The 25725-nt window shown below is 48.2% G+C and overlaps 1 protein-coding gene across 13 annotated transcripts in view; it reads left to right on the top strand.

Moving 5' to 3' along the window:
- UNC13B (unc-13 homolog B) overlaps nt 1-25725 on the top strand; it is a 156013-nt gene that overhangs the window by 49780 nt on the left and 80508 nt on the right. For 11 of the 13 annotated variants that reach the window (XM_083575437.1, XM_083575433.1, XM_083575446.1 and 8 more), the window contains 2 exons: nt 11702-11998; nt 12472-12562. In XM_083575437.1, the coding sequence (XP_083431563.1) occupies nt 11702-11998; nt 12472-12562 (388 nt within the window). The other 2 variants (XM_083575440.1, XM_083575431.1) reach the window with 1 other exon arrangement.

The following is a 25725-nucleotide window of genomic DNA, read 5'->3' as shown; positions in this document are numbered from 1 at the left end:
GGGTTTTTCCTGTTTTTTTGTTTTGTCACATTGCAAATTTAATTAATTGATGCACTTTATTGTGTGCTTAGTGTAATAACTTATTATTAGTCTGTTGCAAATGCCCCTTCTTAAAATCAGGAGATGGCAAGAGTCCTGCTGGATCAGGCCAGTGGCCCTCCTTCTCCAGCATCCTGTTCTTACAGTGACTGACCAGATGCCTGGGAGAAGCTCAGAAGGAGGAGCTGAGCTCCAGAGCCCTCTTCTCCTCTCCTGCAGTTTCCAGCAACTGGGGCTGAGAAGCATCTCTGCCTGCGACCGTGGAGACAGAGCAGAGCCGTCATGGCTAGCAGACTTTGATAGCCCTTTCCCCCCATGAATTTGTCTAATCCTCTCTTAATCCAAGTTGGTGGCCATCATTGCTTTCTGTGGGATAAACTCCGTTGAGACGCTCCAGAAAGTGACTTGTAACATTTTAGGTAGCTGCTCATTTACATTTTTAATTTGCAATTCCTGTTCTTAACAGAAGCTTATAAATAACATACCATATATCACTTTATAGGATACATAACACTGGTATACATGTTTCATGCTCTCCTACCCTTGCAACCCTACTATTTAGCTGCAATAATAGTAAAAGAGAGATTCCTAACATTTTGTGTTAATAAATGGGTTCATTGTTATGATATTTTAATATGTTTTCTGCATGTGATTCACAATATCATTTGGTCTTTATGAAATGCTCCTTTGCAAGTTTTGTGTTTAAAGCTCTTTTTTCACCCCTCCTGCTCTTTCCTTTTTTTTCTTTGCCCTTCTGTCCTTCTTATACTTCCCCCCTCCACACGTATCAGACCAGGATCTTTAGTTAGCAATGGGAAAGTCAGGATCATTCCATTTGATTACGAAGTTGGCCAAGAACAGGAAGAGTGTGAAGAGAACTATGAGGAATTAGGCAAACAGTTAATAGAAGATTTTTTAGAAAAAAGTCACAGGACTAGAAGTTCACAGGGACGAAGGAGCCCGAGGCTCTCGAAAAGGGAGAACTTTGGCCATCATGAAAGAGGAAGATACTCACGGAAGGCTTGCCCAGAATCGGGAAATCCTGATGTCCCTTGCTATCCAGAGGAGTATGACACAATAGACAGGAGAAGAAAGAAGAAGCTGAGATATAACAATTTTGAAGAATGCGACCGAACTATACTGCAAAGCAGTGGTAACCGGAGATTTTCTTCAGGCAGCATTAAAGCAAGAACTGAACATAACCTATATCCTGATTATGATGAAACTGAGAAATGGGGCAGCAGCCCCATTGAAAGTGAAGAACAGTTACCGGAATATCCAGTTCTGCGTCCATACAAGAATGGCCTTCTAGTCAAGAGTGGCAAGTTGTCCGCTAACCAACGCGCAAAGCATGACTCGGGATCAGTCCATTTTGATGGTGAAAATGAGATCCATTCAGAACAGCCAGCTCACTCTTTTGTGCCAATGGGTGCCCTTAAAGAGTTTGGCAGCTGTTCGTCCAGTGTACTGCTGTACTCCCCAGTTTCGGATGATGATGAGGAAATGGAAGAAATAGCAATACTTTCCCAAGCATGGCGTGAATCCAGTGTTCGCCATGTTGGAGACCTTACTGACGCCCGTACTGGAAGTGCCATATCCCTGTTACCAAGGGACAAAAACTCACATAGGATGAGAGGAGGAAAGCACGGCTTTCTTAAGCAAGACTTGACCCTCTCTCCTGTTGAAGAGCCAACGGAAGAATACGTGGACACAATGGATGAACTGCAGTGCTTAGTTGAAACTGTGTCTGAATACTTAGCTGAAAAAGAGGAGGAGATTAGTAAATTTGAAACCCTTCCTGCGAGCAAAAATGCAAGCGATTGTGCCTCTCCCAAACTGGCCAGTGCTGATAAGTTGGCGGAGGAAAGTGCCCCTTTGGAACCTGCAAAGCCAGCTGCTTCTGCCACAGAGGAGAGCGAGGGCAGCAAAGGCATAACAGAGGCATTGCCAGACTTGTCTGGGGTAAAGAACACGGTCAGCTCCTTATTTAGTTCTTTCACCGAAAAAGTGGGCTCAGGAACAAAGCACTTAACAGCCTCAGTTGAAAAACTTGTATCTCCCACACCAGAGAAATCTGAAGCCCCTGGTCAACCTGAGGGAGGCATCACAAGTCTGTTTTCAAGTAAGCCTAAGTCTGAGGGTGCCTCTCCAGAACTGAAAGCAGAAAGCAAATCGGATGCCAGGTTGCCCACTGCAGCTTCCCCTTCTGTGACCCAGAGTAGCCGTGAGCGAGAAGCCAGTGATGCCAAGGCCAGCATCCCGGAAAAGACAGGAGGAGACAACAAGGCTCCTCCAAGTGTCCAGGATGCTTCGGCAAACGCTGCTCCGCCCCCTTCTCTGGACCCCAGCTCAGTTGTGAACTCCGTCTTCGGCATGTTCAACCCTTTGAAAATCTTCTCTGAAAAGGAAGCACCGAAAAAAGAGACTGCAAAACAGGAGGAGGCTGTGAAGGTGGAAGCCACGCATGCCAGTGCTTCTGAAGCCAAGGCAGGTGGGAAGGCAGCTGAAGGCAACGCGACAAAACCCACCAACGTTGCGCCTCCCGAAACGAGCAAGAGCGAGGCAGAAGCGAGCGCAAGCAGCGGCCCCGTCTCCTCCATCTTTGGCAAGCTGTCGAGCTCCGTTAGTTCTTTCAGCTTGAAAGCCAGTTTTGAGAGTCTGGCTGTTCCTAAGCAGGCAAGTGGGCCACAGAAGGCTTCTGATGTGGCGCCACAGGCCACAAGTCAGCCAGATAAAGTTGTTAAAGAACACCCAGACATGCCAAGAAGTCCACAACCTGCAGGGAAAGTGCCAGAAAACAAGCCAAGTGAAGCCAAGAAGGAGGCTGGTAACGCTCCGCCGTTGGAGCAGGTGGAACCATCTGAGAGCTTTTTCAGTCCACTTAAGAAATCCTTCAGCCAGATGCTACTCCCTTCTTCTGCTACTGAAACTGTGCCAAAGGAGCCACCACCGGGCTTGGGGAAAAGTCACCGTTCTGAAGATGATGTCAGGAAAACGAGCTCCGCAAGCAGCGAACCCAACTTCCCTTTCACCGGTAAGCTCCAGATTCCCTTTTTGAGCGGTTTTGGCTTTTCAGACAAACCACCGCAGGACAACAAAGAGAAGCCAGGAATTTTCACTTCTTTCTTGAAAGCTGCTTCTGTGGAAAACCTGACAGCTTCTAAAGATCAAACTGCCCCACCAAGTTTTAGTGGCAAGCCAGCAAAGGCTGAAGAGGGTCACAAAAGCAGCAACACGGAAGCTGTCAAAATGGACTCGTCAAAGTCTCAGGCAGTTCCCGAGGCACAGCAGAGAAAAGAGGAGCCGGCGAGGAAGAAAGAAACCAGTAAAGAAGATGGTCTGGGTGCACCAAAAAGTGGAGATAAAAAGCAGGGTACCTCAGACACTTCAAAAATTGCACACATGGATCATGATACCAAAGGCATGGGTGCTCTGGACCACAAAGATTCCAAATCCGGGGGGGAGGTGGCAGCCCCCACAAAAGAACCTGACTTAAAGACTACAGCAGGAAAGCCAGTGCTTCCTGGTGGAATCAGAGAGGACCAGGTAATGGATGATACTCCGAAGAAGGCCCCACAGCCAGGGCAGGGGTTGCTCTCGGGCCTCTTCCGGCGGCCGTCTTCAGACCACATAACCCACACGGAAGAGTCGAATGCTAAAAATGAAACGGACAGCCAGAAGAGCAGATCAGCTGGCTTACTTTCTGGATTATTTAGGTTTGCTTCAAGTGAAAACCTGACCGAAAGTATGCCAGATAAGTCAAAATCAGGCTCTCTGGGCATAATGAAGTTTTTTGAGAGGAGCGAAGAGACTAGTTCTGGTGACAAGTCCGTTGGCTCACATGTGACTCCCGGTCCCCAAGAAAGCACTGGGGGGAAACAGGAGACGGGCAGCTTCATAAAGAACTTCATGCAGAGGCCAAAAGAAAAAGTGGAGGAGGCAGTGACCGAGACGGCAAAGGCGAATGGTCATTTGCCTCACCCAGAACTGAGCAAAATGGAGAACGGACATGGGCCCGTCCCTTGGCACCCCCCCTCTCAGAATGCTTTAAGCTCACAGCCAAAGATACAAGACTTATCGGGGCAGCCAACTCTTTATAGACAACCTACGGAATCCAATATTTATCAAGCAGTTCTCAACGAAAGGTCAAATGAATTTCTCAATTCCTCTTTGCTGAATGCTAAATTGTATGGCCACTCAGAGCAGCATCTTGCTCTTGAGGAAACAAGGAGCCACTCTAGCTTTGACTGGGAATATGATACAGGAGCATTTTCTCTTAACGCCCACCAGGTTTCCTTGCCAGTTTACTACGTCTTGCAGCAGAATTCTGTCCCACTGGCTGAGTTCCTGGAATGGCCAGACTCCAGTGATGCTGTAGTGAACTTGTGTAAAAAAGATGGCAATGCCAATGTCGTGGATTGGAGGTCAAATGCGAATTTTGATGCTCTGAGCATGGATTTCAGTGTCATGTCCCACGAATCGTTTGATCAGTTAGACTTACAAGATTTAGGTCTAGAAGAAACTGAAATGTGGACAACGCATTCTCTGAATGGAAACTTTCCTCCATTTGATGACTGCAGCTATATTTTGGAAGAGATGCCCATGGACTTAAGCTATTCGTCAGCATGTGATGGCAATATGTGGACCTTAATTGATCAGGAGTCCTTGAGCCTGGATGGCAGTTTTGTCTATTCATCTTATAGCCAGGAGTACCAGGACTGGCTGATGCTGCTTGAGAAGGGCGTGTGGTGGCCATCGGAAGATGGCGATTGTGGATATTACATGTACAGGGACGGTCAGTTTGTTTATTCTCTGCTCACCGACCCCACTGGGCAGTATGTCTACATTTGCACTCCTGACACTTACACCTACCCAGACTACTGGGATTATAATTATCCGCAGAGCATTTTGCAGAACACTGTCTTGGAAGATGACATGATTGCCGTTTGCGGTTTCAAAGTGCCTCTTAGTAATGAAGACGAGTTATTCTGGTTTGCTGAAGAGGAGCAATTGGATAATTACTCTGTAAACAAACCACTTGATTTGTCTGTAGCTCTGCAGAGAAGTGATCAACTTATGAACATGAATTTAGAGACCTTTTCGCAGATGTTTGAGGAGTCCATTTATTACCAGAGAGAGCAGCCTTTAGACTTTTCAGGGTACAAACTTCAAAAACTCAAAGTAGACTTTAGGCCTGAGAATGACATGGAGTGGCACTCAGAAGAGCCTCCCCTGACCCTTGACCTTAGAGTTCACTCCAGGGTGGCTTCCAGTGGGAGGCTAAAAGATGATGCTCTACCCAAACATCTGGACAGGACCCCTGCTGTGACAGTTTCCGAAAGTGCACAGTCAAAACGGTTTGGTTTCCATATATTCCAGTCTTCTGCTAAGCCTGAGCCTTCATCGGCATCTCAGAGTGTTACAGAAGTCAAAACCACTGAAGAAGATAAAAAGCCACCTCTGAATAAAGTCGCATCTTTATTCTCTGCTTTGGGTGGCCTGATGGGTAAGGGTATGGAAGCTCATGAGACAGTGGAAGACGCGGCTGTGAAGAAAGGAGAACCGGTGGTGTTGGGACACAAAAACGATGGTCTTCCAGCTTCGCCACCCAGGAAAACAGGAGAGGATATGCAAAACCAGCAGCACACTGAGCATGAACAAGAGAGAAAAGAGAGAGGCAGATTAGTTAAGTCTGTTAGGGATGAAAAGCCAGTGATTTCTCAGAAAAAGCCTCAGCTGGTGAGGTCTTCCTCTCAGCTAAGCCAGGGTCCCTTGGACAGCAAGACCAGTCAGCTGGATAAAAGTGTTAAGCCTGCTCCCCTCCCAAGTCAACAAAAACCTAAAGTGGGTGAGGATGAACCCAAGAAAACCCAGCCAGCCCCCAGCCAAGCGCCCACGGAGGCTGAGGGCACGTTGTTTAAAAGTGCTCTCAAGATTCTTAGCCTGGGAGAAGACTCCTCCACAACTGCAGCACCCAATAAAAGTCAAGGCCCCGGCTTCTTTGATTTCTTTAAAACGCAGGTCAACAAAGCCCCACAGCCACCGCCAGCACCCCAACCAAATCTGCCGAAAAATGAAGCCGAGAAGAAAATGCCTCAGGAGAAAGTGGAGCCCCCAGGCATTTCATCATTCTTTGGTTCCATAGGGGATCTTTTCAAAGTCGATGCAGCCCCTGCCCCACCAAGTGCTGCTACTCCACCAAAGAGTGGAACCCACACCTCCCTGAAACTGAATGACAACGCGGACCAGCGTAGCAGAGAGCCAAGTAAGAGCAGCACTCCTGCTCCTCAAATCCCCGTGGAGCAGGCTCGTGGGGAAGCTGCCCAGAAGGCCGCAGTCCCTAAGGAAGAACAGCATGGGAAAGTAGGCAAGGAAGCTGCTCAAGTGAAGAAGGAGGACATCCCCACCGCAGGGAGTGCAGAACCCAAGCCTCCCATGCAGGCAGGCCCTCGAATGGACCAAGCAAATCACTCTCCAGGGCAGCATGCCCACGGACCAGCTGTTGCACCGGGACCGCAAGGCCATGCAGGAGCCATACCTGGTAAAACTCAGCCAGGAAAAGCCAGTCAGCCACCCAGGGATTCTGGGTTTAGCCTGCCTTTTGGCTTGTCACAGGCAGCACCTTCGAAGCCTCCGCAGGCACCACAGCCGGCTGGCAAGAGCATCTTCTCCTCCTTCTTTGGTGCCCCAGAGAAAGCCCCTGCCCCAGCTCCAGCAGCTCCTAATGCCAAGCCCCTGGAAGCAGAGGGTCTGTTCAAGATGCCTTCTTTCTTTTCGGGAGGGCCCACCGCAAAGAAGAACGTGCCTCAGAGCAGCTCCAGCTTCAGCTTTTTCAACCTGACCTCCTTCCTGGATGACAAACCACCGGCAGCTGCTCCTGACAAGGGGAATATTGCAAAGCCACCTCAGCAGCAAGCAAGCAACCTGGGAAGGCCGCCTCAAAGGCAAGCAGACGCAAAGCCATCTATGAAGCAGTGTGTTTCTGTTGACTCTGGCATTGGACTTGCCAGACAGCAGGGCTTGAAGGATAAAGAGGCAGCTGCGGGTGTTATAGAAGCAGTACTTGGAAAGCAAGAGGCTGTTGGCCCGGAGCACAAGGCAAGTGAGTTAAAAACTCCCGTGGCTGAGCATGCTGCGGCCAGTGCTTCAGAAGTGGAAAATGAGGGAGAGATACCTTTTGTGGCCAGTAAACCTCCTGATGATGGTGCAGATAGAGAAGACCACTCAGTCTATCCTGATCCTGGCTCTCAGGTCCCTACGCTGCAGGAAGACATTGCACCTTCCCTTCTGGAGATTCCACAACCAGAGGAGCAGCTGCAAGACAATGCAGAAAAGAATGGTGGTATTGTGATGTCCTCTGAGAAGGAATTTGTTCCTTTAGTTGGGAACGAGACTTTTGAAAAGGCAGAGCCCGGTCCAGTTTGTGATGAGACCTCTGTGGCTCTTGAGCCATCTCCTGCTCCTGGAGACCTTTCACAGGAGGTTGTACCTGAAGAAAAACCAAGCGCCCCTGAAGTCAAGCCCCCGGAGCCCAAGCAACCTGATAGGACCCCAAATACTGCAGGAGAGCAGCAGGCTCAGGGCCAGAGGCCTCTCCCTCAAATGGCAGCAGCAACACCTAACCTGCAGGAGAAACCTAAAGAACCTGAGGCTGACAAATCAGTTCTAGATTCCTCAGTTGAAATGTTTTCCAGCTTCATGACGAAGATGAAACCAACCAAAACATTATCTGGCTTCTTTTCCCAGCCTCAGACTCCAGCAGCTCCTAGTGCCCAAAAGAAGAGCACTTCGTTTTTCGGCCTTTCCTCCCTGCCCACTGGGCCTCCTCCAGCATTTACAAGTGATCTCTTTGGCATTTTTAAAGGAGCAACAGATGAGACCCTTTCAAAGCCTGCAGGGAAGACCGCAGGCACTTCAAAACCCCAGGAAATGAGCTCCAGGGCAAAGGAGGCTGTGGGCCCAGTTCCTGGTAAAGGTCTCGCAAAACAAGATAAAGCCTCTAGGGATGAACTTTTAGGGACAAATGCCGGCAGTGTTTTGAAACAACCGGACCAAACCTCTAGGGCTGAACCTACAGAGAAAGAAGCTAGCAGTGACTTGAAACAAGATGCCCCTTCTGTTTTAGCAGATGAGAGTTTGGGAAAAGAATGTAGGGCAGAATTGGAAGCTGAAAGCAGTGGAAGACCTGAAGATGGTCTGGAATCCTCCCTTAATGCTTCAGAAACTTTAGACTCAAGTAGGGATCAGGGCCCTGAAGTGGTGCAGCTGGACACAAACTTACTGGCATCTGATGAAGCAGGGAAGGCTGCCCCGTGTAGTCAAGAGGTACATGATGCAGTTGAGATGGTGGTGCTGCAGGAGAAGAGTGAAGTGCCTGTGGAGCCCTTAGAAAATGATGCTGTCCCTGCTGTTGAAGAGCAAGTGAGCCTGGCAGGAGAAACAGACGTTGGCCAAATGGATTTGGACAGTACACATGAGCTGGAACCCAAGGTTGGTGAGGAAGATGAACACCTGAAACTGCCAGAACTGACGGATACTTCACTAACCACTGAAGAAGTAACTATAAAGAATGAGGCAGATGTTGATATTTGCCCACCAGACACGTTTGAGACCCTGGAGATGGAACCCAAAGCTGCTGCAGATGAGGCCCATGACTTGCCCCATCAGGATATAGAAAAGGTCCCTGAAATAAAACCTGATCTTCCTCCTGAGCAGAAAGAGCCTCTAACCGTGAGCGAAGCAGCCCCAGAAGCTGCTCCCTTGAAAAGCAGTTTGGCTGGTAAGAGCAAGCCAGCCAGTGCTCCTACAGAGGCCAGCAGCACCAAGCCCATGTTTGAAATTCCAAGCATGCCCACTTTGCCCAAATTCGGCTTCATGTCTTCTGCAGACAGCAGCAAGCCATTTGGCTCCTTCTTCTCTGCACAGCCGCCCTCGGCAAGCAAGCCTGTGCCTGAGCCAGGCCTCGTGTCCAGCTTCAACAAGTTTTCCTCAAGTCTGTTTGGTGGAGGAAGTGATGAGAAAGCAGGTAAAGTAGAGGGCGCGCCGGGTGCTGTGTTTGGAAAGAAGCTGGACTTCTCATTTCCGTGGCAGAAAGATGCCAAGGAGGCAAGTCTCAAGAAGGAACCAGATGTGCCAACACCAAAAGCTTCCTCCAAACAGGAGGTGGCCCCAATTGCTTCATCCAAACTAGATTTGAAGGCACCAGAAGCTGTCTCGAAAGCCGAGGAACAAGCAGTGGATGTGACCGGGGCTGATGGGAGCCCAAACCTCTCTGCCTCTGACCAGCCAGCTGACAGTGCTGCTGATTCAGACCTTTCTTCTAAGCAGCCCGACAGCAAGAGCAACGAATGCTTCGATGGTCCCACGCCTGACATTCCAGTTGCGCCCAACAAAGAGCTGGAGCTTGAGGTCTCCAGAGAAACGGAAGATGAGCCAAGCACCATTTCCAGCGAGCCTCCTGGGCTCCCCTTGGAGGAACCAGCAGAAGGCGCCACACAGGTTCTGGATGAAGTAGAGCAGAAGGAAAGTGTCCCTTGTCCAGAAACGGAAACACTTGCCACTGGACTGCAGCCGGCGGAGCAGAGTAGCCCTGAGGCACTCAGGAAGAAAAGGCCAGTAGCCAAAACAGCATGATAAATGGTGCCGACTTGTGAGCCATTTATAATGCAAGTGCCGTAACAGTAGATGCCTGACCTCGTAGTTCAGACTCCTCTAGGCTGTGTTTGGCATTAGTAGTACCCAGTGGTAGGTAGAGTCGTGAATGCTAGTTGCTAGACTGCCCACCCAGAGCCTCTCCTGCCCTTCTCCTTCTCAACTTCTGGTTTCCTTTGTTCCAAAAGGCTGCGATGACGCTTCCCCTTTGCTCTCCGTTTGTGCTGTGTCCTTGTGAGTGAGCTGCTTTGAGTATTAGTTTCATTAACCTTCCGTAGCCTAATTGTGTGCGTGAGAAAACAACCTGTACCTCTAGATGACATGGTGGGAGGGAGGAAATCGGGGGCTCTCTTGGTTTGCAGAAAGCTTAGTTGGACAGCATACAAGGCATTCACGTTTTAAGGTGGGAGAGAGACCCAGATGGCAGCAAAAGCTGTTTAAGTGGTTGCAGTCCAGTCACCTGCAGCATAACTTTTCTAGCACCCAGAAGGGGGTTCTGACTAAACACCAGGAAAAACTTTCTGACAGTAGCAGCTGTTGAACAGACTCCCTGGGGAGTTGGTGGATTCTCCTTTCTTGGAGGTTTCTAAGCAGAGGTTGCCTGGCCATCTGTCATGGATTCTTGAGCTGTGGTTCCTGCATTGTAGGGGGTTGGACTGGATGACCCCTGGGGGTCCCTTCCAACTCTGCCATTCTAAGATTCTGTGATGAAAACCTCCTCCCTCCCACCAGGAGGAGTTAAACATGGCCGTTGACTATTAAAGGTACTAATGCAGAAACATCTAGTTCTTGCTGCTTGGAAGCTGTTACTGCCCAGCTAACATGATTCAGTTTTTCTCTACTTTTACCAGCTGTATTCAGCGGCTTTAGCTGAATGTGCTTTTCTGTATTAGGCTGCAGGCATCTGGAGCCAATGAGGAGCTCCAAGCAAGCAAGCTGATAACTGGTTTTCTGGTTTACCATATCTCAAAAACATGTTTTTTTAATTCCATATTGAAGAGAATTGCAGTGATTTCATGTTACAGCTATCAGTATATTAGTGACTTTTGCTCCCTGTTTACCCCTCTCCAGGGGATGATTTGGGCCGGTGTTCTTGCTGCCCCTCCCTAGTTACAGAACTGCTCGTCACTAAAATCATTGCTAAATCTGCACTCCTCACCCGCCATCTCTAGACAATTGGCCCAGCAGGGATCCTGCTTCAAGCATTTTCCTTTCTGCCCAGCCTGTTTTCCAAGGAATAGATGGGATTTTCACAGTGTAGCTGCCTTGGGTCCTCTTGCAGATGTCTCTGCCTATGTGGGCTGCCAAAAGCCAGGCGGCACTTCAGTAGCGGCCCAGATGCATTTGTGGCCCTTCCCTCTTAGAATTCCACAATGGAGAGAGAGTGTGTGGGTGTCTTGTTGAATTAACAGCCCCTGGTGCAGTAACTCCAACCTTATAATAATCAGTCACTCCCAAGCAGCAACAGCAATGGGCCCTTGTTGTGCTGGAAGACAGGGCTGATTTTTCTAAACAGCATCTGCAACAGGATCCATTCTCAGCCGCTGGAGAAACTTAAGAATGTGTTAATGAAATGGGAGTGAAGATGAAACCCTCATGTCCCAGAATGCAAGTGCGGTTGACATGCTAGAGGCAAACGTAAGAAGGTGTTGCGCTTAGCAGCTTAGAGGTTCAATGTGCACGAAACTTTTGCTGCCTTTCTTAATTTTCCTATGGCCTGCAAACAATTTACAGGATGCGCCGCAGATGATGCTATCTGTTCCTGATTGATATATCAATAGGGTCCAGAGGCTTAAGCCCAGCACAAAAATTGCAAACACAAACTTGGAAGTGGCGGGCGACTGAGAACAGTGGCTGCAATGTGCAAGAGACATTTGCTTGGCTAGAGTTTCCATTTGATGCTTTGGCCTGGTGTAGTTAGGATTTGCGCTCTCTCTCTCTGTGTGCATGCATTGTGCTGTTTCTTGGTTGCCAAGACCTTTTGACTTACTAATGTCTTGCTCTCTCACAGTCCTGCCAGCAGTAGTAAGTTTGGTTCCTCCTGTAACATCAGTCAGGGAAGCTCTCAGCAGAGTGAGCTGGACCAATATCACGGGAGTGTGCCCTGCTCCGAACACGAGGACGAGCTCGCAGAAGGGGTGCCTGCTGCTGTGCCTCCTCACCCGACAGAGGGCCCTGCACCATCTAGCGAGCCGCATGAGCCCCAGGAAGTGCACAGGGAAGGAGAGGGGAAGGTGAAAGAGCGTGCCACACCTCAACTACCTCCTGAAGTGGACGAGCCCAAAGAAGCCACAAAGACACCGGGCAGGTAGGTGGTGCACGTTGGCCATGGATTCCTTGGAGTTGAACCCGAGGCCATTTTTCTGGTTGATCTTGGGAGAGACAAACAGGATATGGATGTAGTGCCATAGCTGGTTTTGAGTAGTCCACTGGTGTCTAGGGTCAGAAAGGGGGGGGACAAACTTCATTAAATAAATCTTCATTAATCCTCCTCTTCATCATCATCATCATCATCATCATCATCATCATTTTACACCCATCTAGTGACTAATGGGGTGCATCCCTTACAGGGTTCTCTACCACAGTCCCTGTTGGCCACACTTCCTGTTCTTTCCATGCCATTCTCTGTCTTTTGCTGGCCATCCCAGTTCTCTTGGGGCCAACTGTTCTCAGCGTTTGTTCCCACCATTACAATAAAAGGTTCTTTTCATGTGTTGAGTTTCATGAGACCGCTCTTGAATTTCCAGCGCTCATTTTTTCCTTGTTTTTCTTTTTTGCAAGTCACCTTGATGAAAATGAACTTCTCCTTCTTCCCGCTGCAAGAGCCCGCTGGATCCGAGCCATTAATAAAGTGCGGCTTCAGTTTGAAGAGGTAGGGTCTGCGAAATGTCCCTTCCCCCATCCTTCCACCTGTGTCTGCGCTTGTAAACCTTGCCGTGACTTTTGTCTGAAGGTTGCTTTGCTTGTCTAAGGGAGACACCATTCTGGGGCAACTGCACAAACGGTGCATGTTCCTCTCTGGTACCAACAACTTGCTGAAGTTGACTGTGGTGGGCTTAATTTGTTGACCCCATGGCAGAGGGGTGCAGAACTTGTGCCCCACCAGATTTTGTTAGACTCTCTCCTCAGCCCCAACAGCCAACAGGGCTGGGATTGGGGCGAAGTTGGAGCTCAGCGACATATTGGGGAACCAATTTGGCTACCTGTGTTGTGTAGAAGAACCAGGATTATTTATGGAAGTGTTGTGTTGACACCACTGTTCCGTTGTGCCTGTAGTTGGTCTTCTGAGGCCCTTCTCTATGTTCCCTCTCCCCAAAAGGTTTGGAGGGTGACAACACAAGAAAGGGCCTTTTTTGTCGTGGCTCCCCATTTGTGGAATGCTCTCTCCAGATGCTTTCCCAACCCATTGTGGGTGTGTGGGAGAGGAGACCCTTCCATGAACTACTGTGCTGCTCCTGGCGGCCTCCCGATTTCACTCCAGAGAGCACCCAGAAGCCGAGTGTTGTCTGAACAGGCCGGAGCAGAGAGTGGCAGCAGGCTCCCTCTCTGCCCCATGTTGTTGTTGACTTGTGCCATTTGGATGCTGCCCTGGCCAGTGGAAGGCCATTGATGTGCCCTGGATCAAAATAGGCTCATGTTTGCAACCATGCCGTTTTAGATGGATCAGAATTTACACAATGTCACCGGGCTCTTCGAGAGTGAGCTTAGCATTGCAACTGTGTTGTTGAGGTATCACAAAAGGGTCCTTAGCAGCAATGATATTTTTCATGGAAAGGGGAAATCTGAGCTTAAAGTGGGGAAATACAGGGTGGTAGTTTTAGGGAATTCTGCAAAATAAGAGCAGGCAAAAGGAGCACCTATCTGACACTGATGTCAGGCTTTCTTAGCAGTTTCTCACGCAGGGCAGAAACTGTGTTTTGCTACACAGAGTATCAAAACACTTTTGTAATTCTTAAGCAAGTCAGAAGCCTGTTGAGTTGAATTAAAAGATCCTGACGGGTGTAAGAAATGTGAGATATTTACAAAAAGCCGTCAACCCAAGAGCTTTAACAGAACAACCCGGCGAGTTTGTCTGTCTTCTGAAAAATGCTGCTTTGAATCATTTAGTGAATTGTTTTGAAAAGTAAAACTCTCAAGAGCGCTGGAGGCTTCTGCGCACAAAGAGAATTGGTGGTGTGTGAACGACAAGCGGCTCTTGATGCTGCAAGCAGACCCCTCCTGCCTTCACGTGCCCCCCTCCGTCTGCTTTCTTGTGGGGCAGAGAAACTGGCAGGATGCGCCGTGGAGATGCTGCACTGGCGTCTCTCCAGAAGCACCAAGGTTTTCTCTTGATGCGTCTCCTGGGAGCGGGAGATAGGAGTACAAACTTGTCTGCTGTGAGCAGGAAGGTTCCTTGCGCGCCTGTCAAGATGGGTACATTAACTCTTTTTCGTTATTCTGGCTTGTGCTTGTGTCGTGTTTCACTGTTCACGGAAGAGAGTTGTATTCAGTAGCAGCAACAATAAGATGGGTATCCCCCTTTGCATCTTCTATAACCTTTTTTTGGAAACTCTTATAGTTGCAATACTCATCCTCAGTGGCACCCATTGCAGAGCTGTTCAGGATAGCAAACTATCGTCCCAACTGGAATTTGGTTCCAGTGGAAATAACATGTTTCAATAATGGACCTGGTGGAGTAGGCTCCATTCCTGAAATCATTTGACCCAAACTGGAGCCTGGCAATTCAGCCATGCCCTTGCACATGTGTGCAACCCACATGGTCTGTGTCATCAGGCAAATCAAAGGTTTGGAACATGGGTGCCTTCTTTTGCTTTGGGCAGAGTCTGCCTCCCCTGTGTGGGCCTTGGGCCATGGGACACTCTTGAAATGCAAAGGTGCACACTGGTTAAAGGGTGAATTTTCCACATTTTGGGGTTCTCCTCTGTTGCAAATGAACCTTAACCAGTCCTGGGTCAAATCGGGACTTGAAAGCAGTGAACGTTTGGCTGAAATCTTAATCCTTTCACACCAGATACGCTTGGAGTTCAGGCAAGCAAGCCAGACTGTGAATTTTGCTCTGCTGTGTTTGTCAGCAGCTGGTACCACAGCTGTTGTGTGTGGAAAGCAAAACGGACAAGGAGAGCCTTGTGTGTCTTGTAGATTTAAGTACTATGAAGCGAAAGACTGGTCAGAGACACCTGTCTGTCTTGGAGTTGCAGGTTCCTGTACGGGGCTACTGGTGTGGAAACATTACATCTGGGGTGCAAAATAACAAATATGTTTCACATAGCGTAGAAAAGACTATACATATGTAGTATTATTCTAAAAGTGTTATGTGGCATATACTTTTGACTTCCCTTTAAAAAAGCTGTTTACATTTCCATATGAGATTATAGTCCTTTGTGTGTGGGGGGGGGTATTTACACGCATTAACTCCTGGCGTAGTAGCTTGAATATTGGCAAAGTCTGCATGTTGTCCTTAATAAAGTTTTCGACACTTATATCCAGGTTGATGAATATTCATAGGGCTTTCTGGGTAAATTGAAAGTGAATCCATCTGGAATGAGAGTCAGGAGAGAATTATGTCAATAGCCAGGCTTATTAAATTGATACAAATGAATGTGTCTTACCTTCTTGTTGTTGGCAAAGGAGGACCATTTTGGAAATCCTTGTAATGTTACGTGGAGGTAGCAATGTGTATTCTCTGAGGAACTGATGGGGATCTTCTGATCTGGATTGCAGTGAGGGGCCAGATCACATTTTACTAGAAGTTGCAGAAGGGGAGCTGCGAGTGCCCCCTTGGATTTGCTTTAGCAACCCAAGGCAGAAGGCGCCTCCCCTAGAATCCCTCCCGTCTTGGCAGACAAGATAAACATACACATACTGGTTCTTTGTTAATTTTCCTTCTTGTGTTTTTTTTCCTTTTCGGTTTTATAAAATACAGTCCATTTAAGTTTCACATTCTTTGCTATGGGGCTGCGGACTGTGCTGCCTGTTTCACGATAGCAGACTTCTACTGAGTCAAAAGGTTCATGCAACAAAGAGCCTTGTTCTTAGGAGCACTCAAATGTGAAATTGCTGATCTCCTAACAGAAACGTGGAACTTGTCCCTAAGATCCCAAGGACTGGAACATGTCCAATGTGACACAAATACGTTTAAAAGGGATTCAGGCGTGGGGAGGGGGGAACCTGGAAATTACAGGTCGCTTAGCTTAACGTCTGTCCTGGGAAAACGGGTGAAAAATATTGTCAAATAAAAATAGCCAAGCATATAGAAGAAGAAGCCTTTGCTGAAGCAGAGTCTCACTAACCTATTAAGAGTTCTTTGAGAGTTTAAGGAGGCATATAGATAGAGGTGTTCTGGCTGACATTGTGTTCTTGGACTTTCAAAAAGCTTTTGGCAAAGTACCTTGTCAGAGACTCTCCAGTATGCTTAGCAGTCATGATATAAGCGGAGAGGTCCTCTTGTGGACCAGGAATTGGTTCAGTAACAAGAGGCAGAGTGTAGAAATAAATGAGCAGTTCTGCTGGAGGGAAGGAAGGAAGGGAGTCCTCCAGGGACCTGTGCTTTTAAACTTGTTCATAAATGATCTAGAGCAGCCTTTCTCAACCTGTGGGTCCCCAGATGTTGTTGAAATACACTCCCATCACCCCTAGCTAGCAAGGCCAGTGCTCAGGGATGATGGGAGTTGTAGTCCAACAACATCTGGGGACCCACAGGTTGAGAACTGCTGATCCTAGAGCATGGGTAGGCAACCTAAGGCCCGGAGGCTGGATCCGGCCCAATCGCCTTCTAAATCCGGCCCTTGGACGGTCCGGGAATCAGCGTGTTTTTCCATGAGTAGAATGTGTGCTTTTATTTAAAATGCATCTCTAGGTTATTTGTGGGGCATAGGAATTCGTTTTTTGTTTTCAAATTATAGTCCGGTCCTCCACAAGGTCTGGGGGACAGTGGACCGGCCCCCTGCTGAAAAAGTTTGCTGACCCCTGATCTAGAGTTAGGGGTGTGGCCAAGTTTGCTGCTGATTCTAAGTCGTTTAGGTTGCTAAAACAAAAAAGGGATTCTGAGGAGCCCAAAAAGAACCTCTGCATTCTGAGTGAATGGGTCATAAAATGGCAGTTGAGAGGAATTGAAAATAAAACTTACCAACATCATACTTCTGTTTTACACATCTGTGGGATGTCTTCTTTTGGAATGCTTTGTACAGTTCTGGTCACCTTGCCTGAAAAAAGGATGCCGTACAGTTGGAAAAGGCTCAGAAAAGGGCAGCCTTTTAAATGATAATGAAATGATGCCTGACATGGAGACAGTGAATAGAGGAAAGATTTTCTCCCTCTCTCATAACCCTGGAACTTGTGGGCATCCAGCATAGCTGCATCTTGGAGTATTCAGGACAGAGAAAAGAAAGCGCTTCTCCACGCAGTTCACAGAAGCCCATAGAACAGCCTTCCCCTCAGTTGGCGCCATCCAGGTGTTTTGCACTACAACTCCCATCTGCACCGTCCCCATGGAGCTGCACGGATGGGAGTTGTAGTTCAAAACTTCTAGAGGGCACCAGGTTGGGGAAGGTTGCTGCAGAGGTTTTGTCCAGTCAGAACTTTATGAAGCTCCAGGTGCTTCCTGGGCTATGGATTTCCAGCCAGTGGTATAACAGGTCCATTCGCAAGTGGAATGAATCTGTGTTCTGTTTCCATAGGAAAACGCAGCTTGGATGTGTTCCTTCACTGGATGAGCCAGTCGGTGTTGGGAAAAATTGGACTGTGGCCCCATTTTTTAAGGAGTTTGTTTAAGATGTGCTTTTACACAACAGCCGGGCCAATCCTCCTTCAGTCAACTGTAAAGGAAGTTGCTGGTTATACTTAGTGGCTGTAGTAGTGAATGCACAAATGCCAGAAAGCATCTCGACTTCCCTTTGCAACTCACTGGTCTGAAAATAATAGCACACCGAATAAAAGAGCCCAAACAGGCACCCAAGAATGTTTTGCATTTTGACCATTCTGGGAAGGTTGACCTGCTAGCAGTTTGCCCAGGGGAGTGAACCTGCCACTTCATGTGTTTTTAAATCAGTCCATCACCTTTAGGAGCAAAGGAGACTGCCGTATAGTGAGTCAGAGCAATGACCCATCATCAGTGTTGTCAGGGGCTCAGGAGCAGGAGCACTGGGGAGAGAGGAAATGGAGAGCAAAGGGGAAGAATCCGAGGGCAGCATAGGGGAGTATGACAGTGGCCCGAGAGATTCCATGAGCTTCTCCAGCGAATCAGAAGATTCCCAGAAGGGGGCGCCGATGGTCAGGGCAAGGGGGGTCCCAGGGGGGACGCACCAGAAACAAGGAGCCAGAGGGGAACCCCAAAGCAGCAGTGGGGGATCGGGACCAGTTTCCCCACCAGAGCGTAGTGGCGGGGAAGAGTCACATGTGTCAGGGCCAGCGTCTCCTCCAGCGGGGAGAGAAAGTGAGTCAGGGCTGACCACGCCTCCAACGGAGGGGAGGTCAGTTGCAGCTAGCCCCCCCAGAGGGGGAAGCAGTGACAGCAGCAGCAGTGAAACGGTCAGGAGAAAAGTTACCGGCTGGGCGCGCGTGCCAAGTTCAAATGTACAGGCGTGGGGAACAGCAGGAGACCTGGATGGGGAACCAGCTCCTAAAGCCCGCCGGAGGGAGGGAGAAGGCTCAGGGGACTCAGTGTCAGAAGAGTCTAGAAAGGGCGAGACCCCAACGGCCAGGCGGAACCAGAGGCGGAAGGAACAGAGGAAGAGGTGGAGTAAGGCGAGAGTCTTAAATTGGTGTCTGGGGGGAGGAGACTCAGACGGAGCATCAGTGGTCTGACAGTTGAGACGTAGAGCTGCGCGCTGCGGCTCTGGAAGTGAAACTGAACTTCAATAAAGACTTTTGTACTTAACAACGAAGCAGCGTTGGTCCTTTGTGAGCTGGGACCTTGGGCAGCTCTGACAAGTGTCTACTTTGATTTGGCCAGACCTCTCTGGGATTTCAGGCAGAGAGAGGTCTCACCCAGCCCTGTCGGGAGAAGCCAGGCATTGAACCTGGGACCTTCTGCAGGCACAGCAGATGCTGGACCACTGAGCTATAGCCCTCCCCCTAGCACAGAAGCAGGCAGGTGCACAGGTAAGTTGCGGCTCCTTTTTCAGACATGGTCAGCTTAGGATGTGGATGCATTTTTTCTTTCCATATTCTCTTTGCCTCATTTTTGAAAAGTGTCCAATAATCTCATAAACGGGGCTCATCTGTCATGGCCTTATGGTTTAGTATGCTTTTTTGGTGGTGTTTTGGAGACCCATTATGATGCACCAATGGGCATTTTTGTGGTCAGGGGTGCCATCTGGACAACCCGTTTGGAGTGGAGGCAGAACACAGGAGTTGTGGGCACTTTGGTAAACATCAGCGGCTGCTTTTCTGTTTAAATAATGAGCGAGGACTGTCATTAGGACTCAGAAGTCCTTCCCAAGCAGAAGGGATACTGAACGTTAAGCCAAAGCAAATATGTGAAACAGAATTCTGGGGAATAAATTATGCAGATGAAGTCCAAACCGTTTGTGCACAGGAAGCATTTGCTTTTGGGAGAAAGAAAGCCCTGCAAACATAGTCTTCTCCCATTTGGAACCTTCTCTAGCTGAAGACATAATCATCTGGGAATATCCCTCTTTTGAGCCCCATAGAAATAAACAGGAGAGGCGCAGGGCATAGTTTTTCTATTATTTATCTGTCTATCAAATGAGGTTAAGTGGACAGGGCACCCCAGGAGATATGTCACAGCGGGTAATACTCAGAAAGAGCAAATTGTTAGAGCTATTGAGAGGTGCAAAGGCGGCACCTTGATAAGAGCATCAGGAGATCTCTGAAGCTGGAGAGACAAATGGGGGCCCGTCTAGTCTGGCATCCTGTTCATGCCATGACCAGCCAGACGCCTCTGAGAAGCCCAAGAGGATCTCCAGCAGCTGGTGTTCAGAGGCACTTGGATGGCACTGAAGGGCTTGGGAGATGTTGTGCAGTCCCCCGGCAACAAAAATTATCCAGGAGCTGCATATTGAAGGGGTTAAATTTAAATCAGTGCTAAAATGCCAGCAGTAACCCTGGGTTTCCAAATGCACGAAGGGGTGAAGCTCCTGCAGTTCCCATCTGTTGGCTGGGAGACTCATTGGCAGAAATGCAATCAAGAGAGCAGGCTAGAGAGCTTGATCCGCTTAATCCTTCTGCTGCAAACACTGGCTGGCTGCTGCCTTTGGGGCTAACGGGTTTCCGTTGTTTGACTTCGCCCCATCCTTCAGCCTTGCCTTCTTCTCAGGTGGGGCTTCACAGCCCTTTCTTCAAACAGAGCTTATCCTCGCCCTGGGCTTTTGAGAGCTATCTCATCTCAGCAGCTTTAATTGGAGGGTCCCGCTTTTTGTGGCGGGTGCAGTGGAGAGATTTTAAGCGTCTGCCTAAAGTAGCATTGTTGTGTCAGTTCTGGTTCAGTGCAGGGGGAAGCTCCCTTAATGGAATGAGGCACAGTTTGTAAGGACCAACAGCAGAGGGAATCTTCTCTGCAGCAAATACAGCCTTGCTGCTGTGGCTGACTGGATGTGTTTGGAGGGGTGATGGGTCAGTTTACAGCAGGGGTGCCCCTCCCTGGCCCTCCAGACCACATTGGACTCCCAACTCCCACCATCCCTGCTCATTGGCCATGCTGGATGCTGGAGCTGGTAAGAGCTGGGAGTCCAGCAACATCTGGAGGACCACAAGTGTTCCCCATCCGTGGCTTAAAGGGAAGTGTAGTGCACATGATAGGAGGCGGCAGGTGTTGTTTTTTTGCTCTTCAGGAGGATTGCAAAATGTTTACATTGACTGCATATATGAGATTCCTCATAGAACAAATTGTCTTAACAGTTGTGCAAAGGTTAGAACAATAGAACCCCATACTGGGATTAAAAATCACAATGAAAGGAATCTCTGGAACAGGGATAGCAATAACTTCTGGGTTATAGGGCAGTAAATAAATTCTATTATTATTATTATTATTATTATTATTATTATTATTATTATTATTATTATTACAACAACAACAACAACAACAACTATCCCAACCTTGTCAGTACCACCAGCTTGTGCATCCAAGACTTTTTCCCAGGAAAAGAGCTGAGAATATCCTGAGGTCACCCTCTCACAGTCAAGGAATCACCGAGACACAGTTTTGGGCCATGTTCTCCTGCTCATTTGCCCTCTTACCTATTCCTTTTGTGAATTGCTTCTCATGACATATCTTGAATCGATTTCACAGTAAAATCGTCAACAATAAAAACAATTGCATATATGCAAACTATCCTGTATGTGCAGTTTAAAACAGCTGCATATACAAAAACAATTTCTAATAGAGACGCAGACTGGGACAACCTGAGTTATATTCACTGGAAAGGTTCTTTGTGTGCGTTTTCAGCGAGAGACAGCCTGCCAGGGAGGAGGCGCAGGAGATGTTCCTGTTGTCATTCAAGCTAAGATACAGAGCTAGCCGTGTTAGTGGACCTAAGAGACAAGGTGGTGAAACAAGAGGAACATGCTGAGCTGCCCTTCAGCACCATGGTCAGCAGCACCAGCTGTTGCCTGATTCGGCATTGGGATGTGCCAAAGGGCTACCTGCCCCTCCCTGCTTGTGCCTCGGTCCTGTATACCTGAGGAATTTGGTCTAGTTCCCTTGTTGTTATGGTTAGATGATTCCCTAGTTTAGACTCCACGGGGCAGCAGGGCGTGTGGATGTGTTCTGCCTCCAGAGACCAATGGATCCAAATGGTTCTGGGAAGTTTATTGTAGACAAGGCCAGTCTCTGAAATCAGAAGTTGGTCTGGGTGGTTGACACAATTTCTTTCTATCTAGACACTTGAGGGAAGCCTCTTCTGCTCTGTGGTTTATGCTGAGCTGGGGCTGAGAAGATGGTTGAGATGAGAGCTCAAGCCCCTCTTGTCTAGCATCTGATGGATGTTACCCTCCCTGCCTCGCCTCTCCCAGAGCATTGGTCTTCCTCTCCCTGTACAGTCAGTCACTAATGCATTTGCACCCTTCTCTAGAGCAGGAGCCTTTGTGTGTGTGTGTGAGAGAGAGAGAGGCGGGGGGAGAGGGCTCTGGTGTTCATTTGACGGGCCGTTTTCTGCTAGAGGCTCAGCTGCATCTTCTGTGGTTTATCCACCCACATGCTTAGGGAAGAATTGCTTACCATACAGTTTATCTGGAGTTCAGAGCTTTACTCTTCAGGAAGTTGGAATGAAGTAGAGAGATAACTAGGATTTTTTAAATATAGAATTATGTATACCTCATAGACATCAAAGCACTTGGCCTACATTGCTGAACTCTTTCTTTATCAGTTTTAATAATTCCTTACTGATTCAGCCCCAAATTAAGTCTTAGCAGTGAATTAAAACTCAAGGCCCCCACTGTGCAAAATGTTTAAACTCCTAACTGGAAGTGGAACCCCAGGGAAAGGCTGTCGCTTTGCCTGCAGAAGCTCCCAGCTTCCTTCTCCAGCTTCATCCGAATAAAGCTTTCTTGGAGAGCTGCTGCAGCTCAGAGTGGACCTCTTCCAACCCCTTCCTCTGTGGATTGTCTTTTGCTACCTTAAATTCCTTGGTATCTAGACTGAAGCCCTGTTCTGCCTCCACGAGGAATGCATCCAGAGAGCTTCTGTGTGGCGGCAGCTTGTTCTGAGGAGGCGCTGCTATTAGAAAGCAGCTTCCCTGGTGAGGTCGACACAACTGCTTGGAGAGCCTCCCTGTTGGTGCTCTGCATTCCTGGCAGGAGGCTCCTGGAGTCTCTCACAGGTTGTGGCTGTCAGGCCTTTGAACCTGACATTGGACCATCGGGAGGTTCCCCAGGTTAGGTCTGGAGGTGATCTCTTTTTCTTCCTTCCGCTCTCTGGTCTGGGAGTGAGCTTCATGTTGGATGACCTGCCCTGGTGTGGCTTGTCTTTTGAGCTGTCACAGTCCGGTTCACGGGCGATTGAAGTCCTGGCAGGGGACGTCAGGACCGGGGGCAAGATGGCGGGGTGGGAGCAGGAAGGGGGGTCCAGGAGCCAAGAGTCCGAGGGTCAGAGAGCCGGGAGTCAAGAAGCCAAGGGTCCGAGGGTCAGGAAGCAAGGAGTCAAGAAGTCAGGGGTTCGAGGCGCAAGATGCAAGGAGTCAAGAAGTCAAGGATCCGAGAATCAAGAAGCAAGGAGTCAAGAAGCAGAGGTTCAAGGATCAGGAAGCAAGAAGCCAAATGCAGCAAGGCAGGAAATGTGCTGCTGCGGTAAAAAGCCGAAGGGAAATGCTGACCTTATATCCCTTCCCAGCTCTAGCCACCAGGTGCTGTGAGTTACCAATAAGCCTCACCTGTGTGGCTGCGCCTTGCCTCTTCAGAACAATCTTAGGAAGGCCCCAGTCCTGCAAAGTCCTATTGGTCACAGGGCCTGGCTCCTGCACACACACCTGACACGAGCTGCCACACACTCACCTGAGACAACCAGGGCTTATTTTGCCTTCTCCAGACCCTTCCCTTTCCCCATAATCTTGGGCAACTCCCATCACTCGCCCTCCGCTAAAGCATTTTGGTCATTTATTTCCATCGAATTCTTCTGTGGCCTTTTGAAAATAGCTACACAATCTCTTCATCTCTCTCTCACTCAGAAGGCAGATCAGAAAAAAAGATGTGTTGATGACAGGTACATGCTCAGAAACAAGGAAGTATAATTGAAACAGCAGGCCAATGCAAACCAAAATAACAGCAGTTACTATGCTGTGACTAATTAATTAATTAAAATGCCTTTTTCCAAACACAACGTACCATAAAAATGGCTAAAAATAGGTTTAAAAACAAACTCACGGTGGGTTTAAAAACAATACAGAATAAGCACTGAAAGCAGAGACCTCTTCATCCAACTGCAAAAGCCTTCCCAAACAAAAACATATTTAATTGTTAATGAAAGTACAGATAGTTGGCCCCTATTGTATCTCGGCAAGGATTCTGTTCCACAAAACAGGGGCTGCCACATGGAAAGCCCTGCTCTGAGTTACTGCTTTTGTTTTATGGACTTTAAGGTGAAAAACTCCCACGGAAAGCAGTGACCTGCTGCTTGTAGCAGATCTGAAGGCTGCCAGTGAACTCATCCCCCTGTGAATTTCTCTAAACCTTTTAAAACCATCTAAGCTAGAAGCCATAATCACATATTCCGGCAGCGAGTTCTGTAAGTTAATTAAAAATGTGAAGCGGAATTTTCTCTTGTGTCCTGAATCTGCTATTAGTCAGTTTCACTAGGTGATCAAAAGAGAGAGGGGAAAATCTGGTGGGAAGCAAAACCTTTGCTTCCCATATACTGTGTGTAATCTCTGCACTAAGCTCCCCCTTCCACACTTCATACACACAACTTCCATCTGTCTAAAAATCTCCAAAAGTCAGCATTTCCTCTTCTTGGAGGTGCTGCAGTTCCCTGATCATTTTGAACCATGTTTTCTGTCCCTTTTGCAACTCTTGTGATGTTCTTTTTTGAGATGAGGCAACCAGAAGTGTCTGTAATATTCCAGATTCAGGTAGGTAGCCGTGTTGGTCTGATGCAGTAGAAATATATATGAAACATAAAAAAATTGTTCAGTTGCACCTTAGAGACCAACTAAGTTTGTTCTTGGTATGAGTGTTTGTGTGCATGCACACTTCTTCAGATACCTAACGCTCATACCAAGAACAAACTTACTTGGTCTCTAAGGTGCAACTGGACAATATTTTTATTTTTATATATTTGTATTATTCCAGATGTGGTTGCACCACAAATTTCACTAGCAGCAGTACAGTACTTAAAACTTTATTTCCTAATACTCTGTAGCATGAAATTTGTCTTCTCGCTGCTGCTGCTGCTGCACACTGCTCCATATTTCCATTTATTTATCAACTGCAACCCCAACATCTCTCTCCTGGTCAGTTGTCACCAGCTCAGACTCCTTCAGTATATATGGGATATACTCCCCACTTCCCCCCCCCTCCATCACTTCATGCTTATTCAGATTGAACCTCGTTTGCCATTTTATTGCCCATTCATGCAGCTGGGAGAGATCCTCTGACTTCCGTTTTGTGTCTTACGGGGACTAAGGCTGTGTTCTTCAATGCTGCTACAACCCATCCACCTATTCCCATTTTGAGAGGGTGTGTCCTTAAAACTCCACCAGAGATGTCTGTGAACCGAGGGAGCCAAACACACACAGAGGACTGCCCAACAAACAAGCATTGAAAACTTTGACCAGGTTCTCAGGAGGGGATGAAGAGCTTGTGTTTTGTGGGGTGGGACGGTACTTTGCACGCTTCTCAAGAAGAGACGTGAGGAGCACCTGCTGATGTGAGCCTCGGGGTGACAAGTTGGTCTTGAGGAAGCCTCATGAAGTGGAGCCTTCAGAGGAGAAGCTCCAACCTTGTTGAGAGAGTTCCACCTCTCCTTTTGGGCCCCCAAAAGGCTGCAAGGTGATTTCCAAGTTCCAAGTCATAAATATGGTAAAAAATAATAACTGTGCAGCAAAAGGCAGGAAACCGATTAAACTAGTAGCGAGGAGTAGGCATAAATGCAAGTCAGTTTAAAGTAATATAAAGCGTAACAGCAGGAGTTGGAGAGGTTTGGGCAGAGGGAATTTTAGTTCTTGTTGGGCGTTGAGGTCACACAGGCTGGGTTGTCGGCTAGCCGCTCTCCAGGGCTGCTGGAGAGCCACCTTGCTCTCTCTGAAGCACCGTCTCCGTGCCCAAGTTTGCATGCACCAGTGATGATGTTTTGGCAGTTGATGCCGGAGTGGGTGTACAGCCGGTGATGAAGAGATACGGGATAAAAAAGACCCCCCCACCCGCAACTATGCAATTGCAATTAGCTGCAGCCCCTGCAACCTCTCCCTTTCCTAGCGAGCTGTGAAGAAATCAGTTGTGGGTGCTCTGCTCCGTGTGTGTGTGTGTGTGTGTGTGTGTGTGTGTGTGTCCGCCTTGCTGTGCTGCCTGCTCTCATCTTTCCCGAGGAGGAGCTCGTTCATTGCTTTTTGTCACATTGCTTTTTGCCACTGAATGGATAATAAAACT

The sequence above is a fragment of the Podarcis filfolensis genome, assembly GCF_964270895.1.
Source record: "Podarcis filfolensis genome assembly, chromosome: 11".
Lineage (NCBI taxonomy): Eukaryota > Metazoa > Chordata > Lepidosauria > Squamata > Lacertidae > Podarcis > Podarcis filfolensis.
The sequence above is the reverse complement of the archived record's forward strand: the minus strand, read 5'-3'. Positions and strand labels throughout refer to the sequence as shown.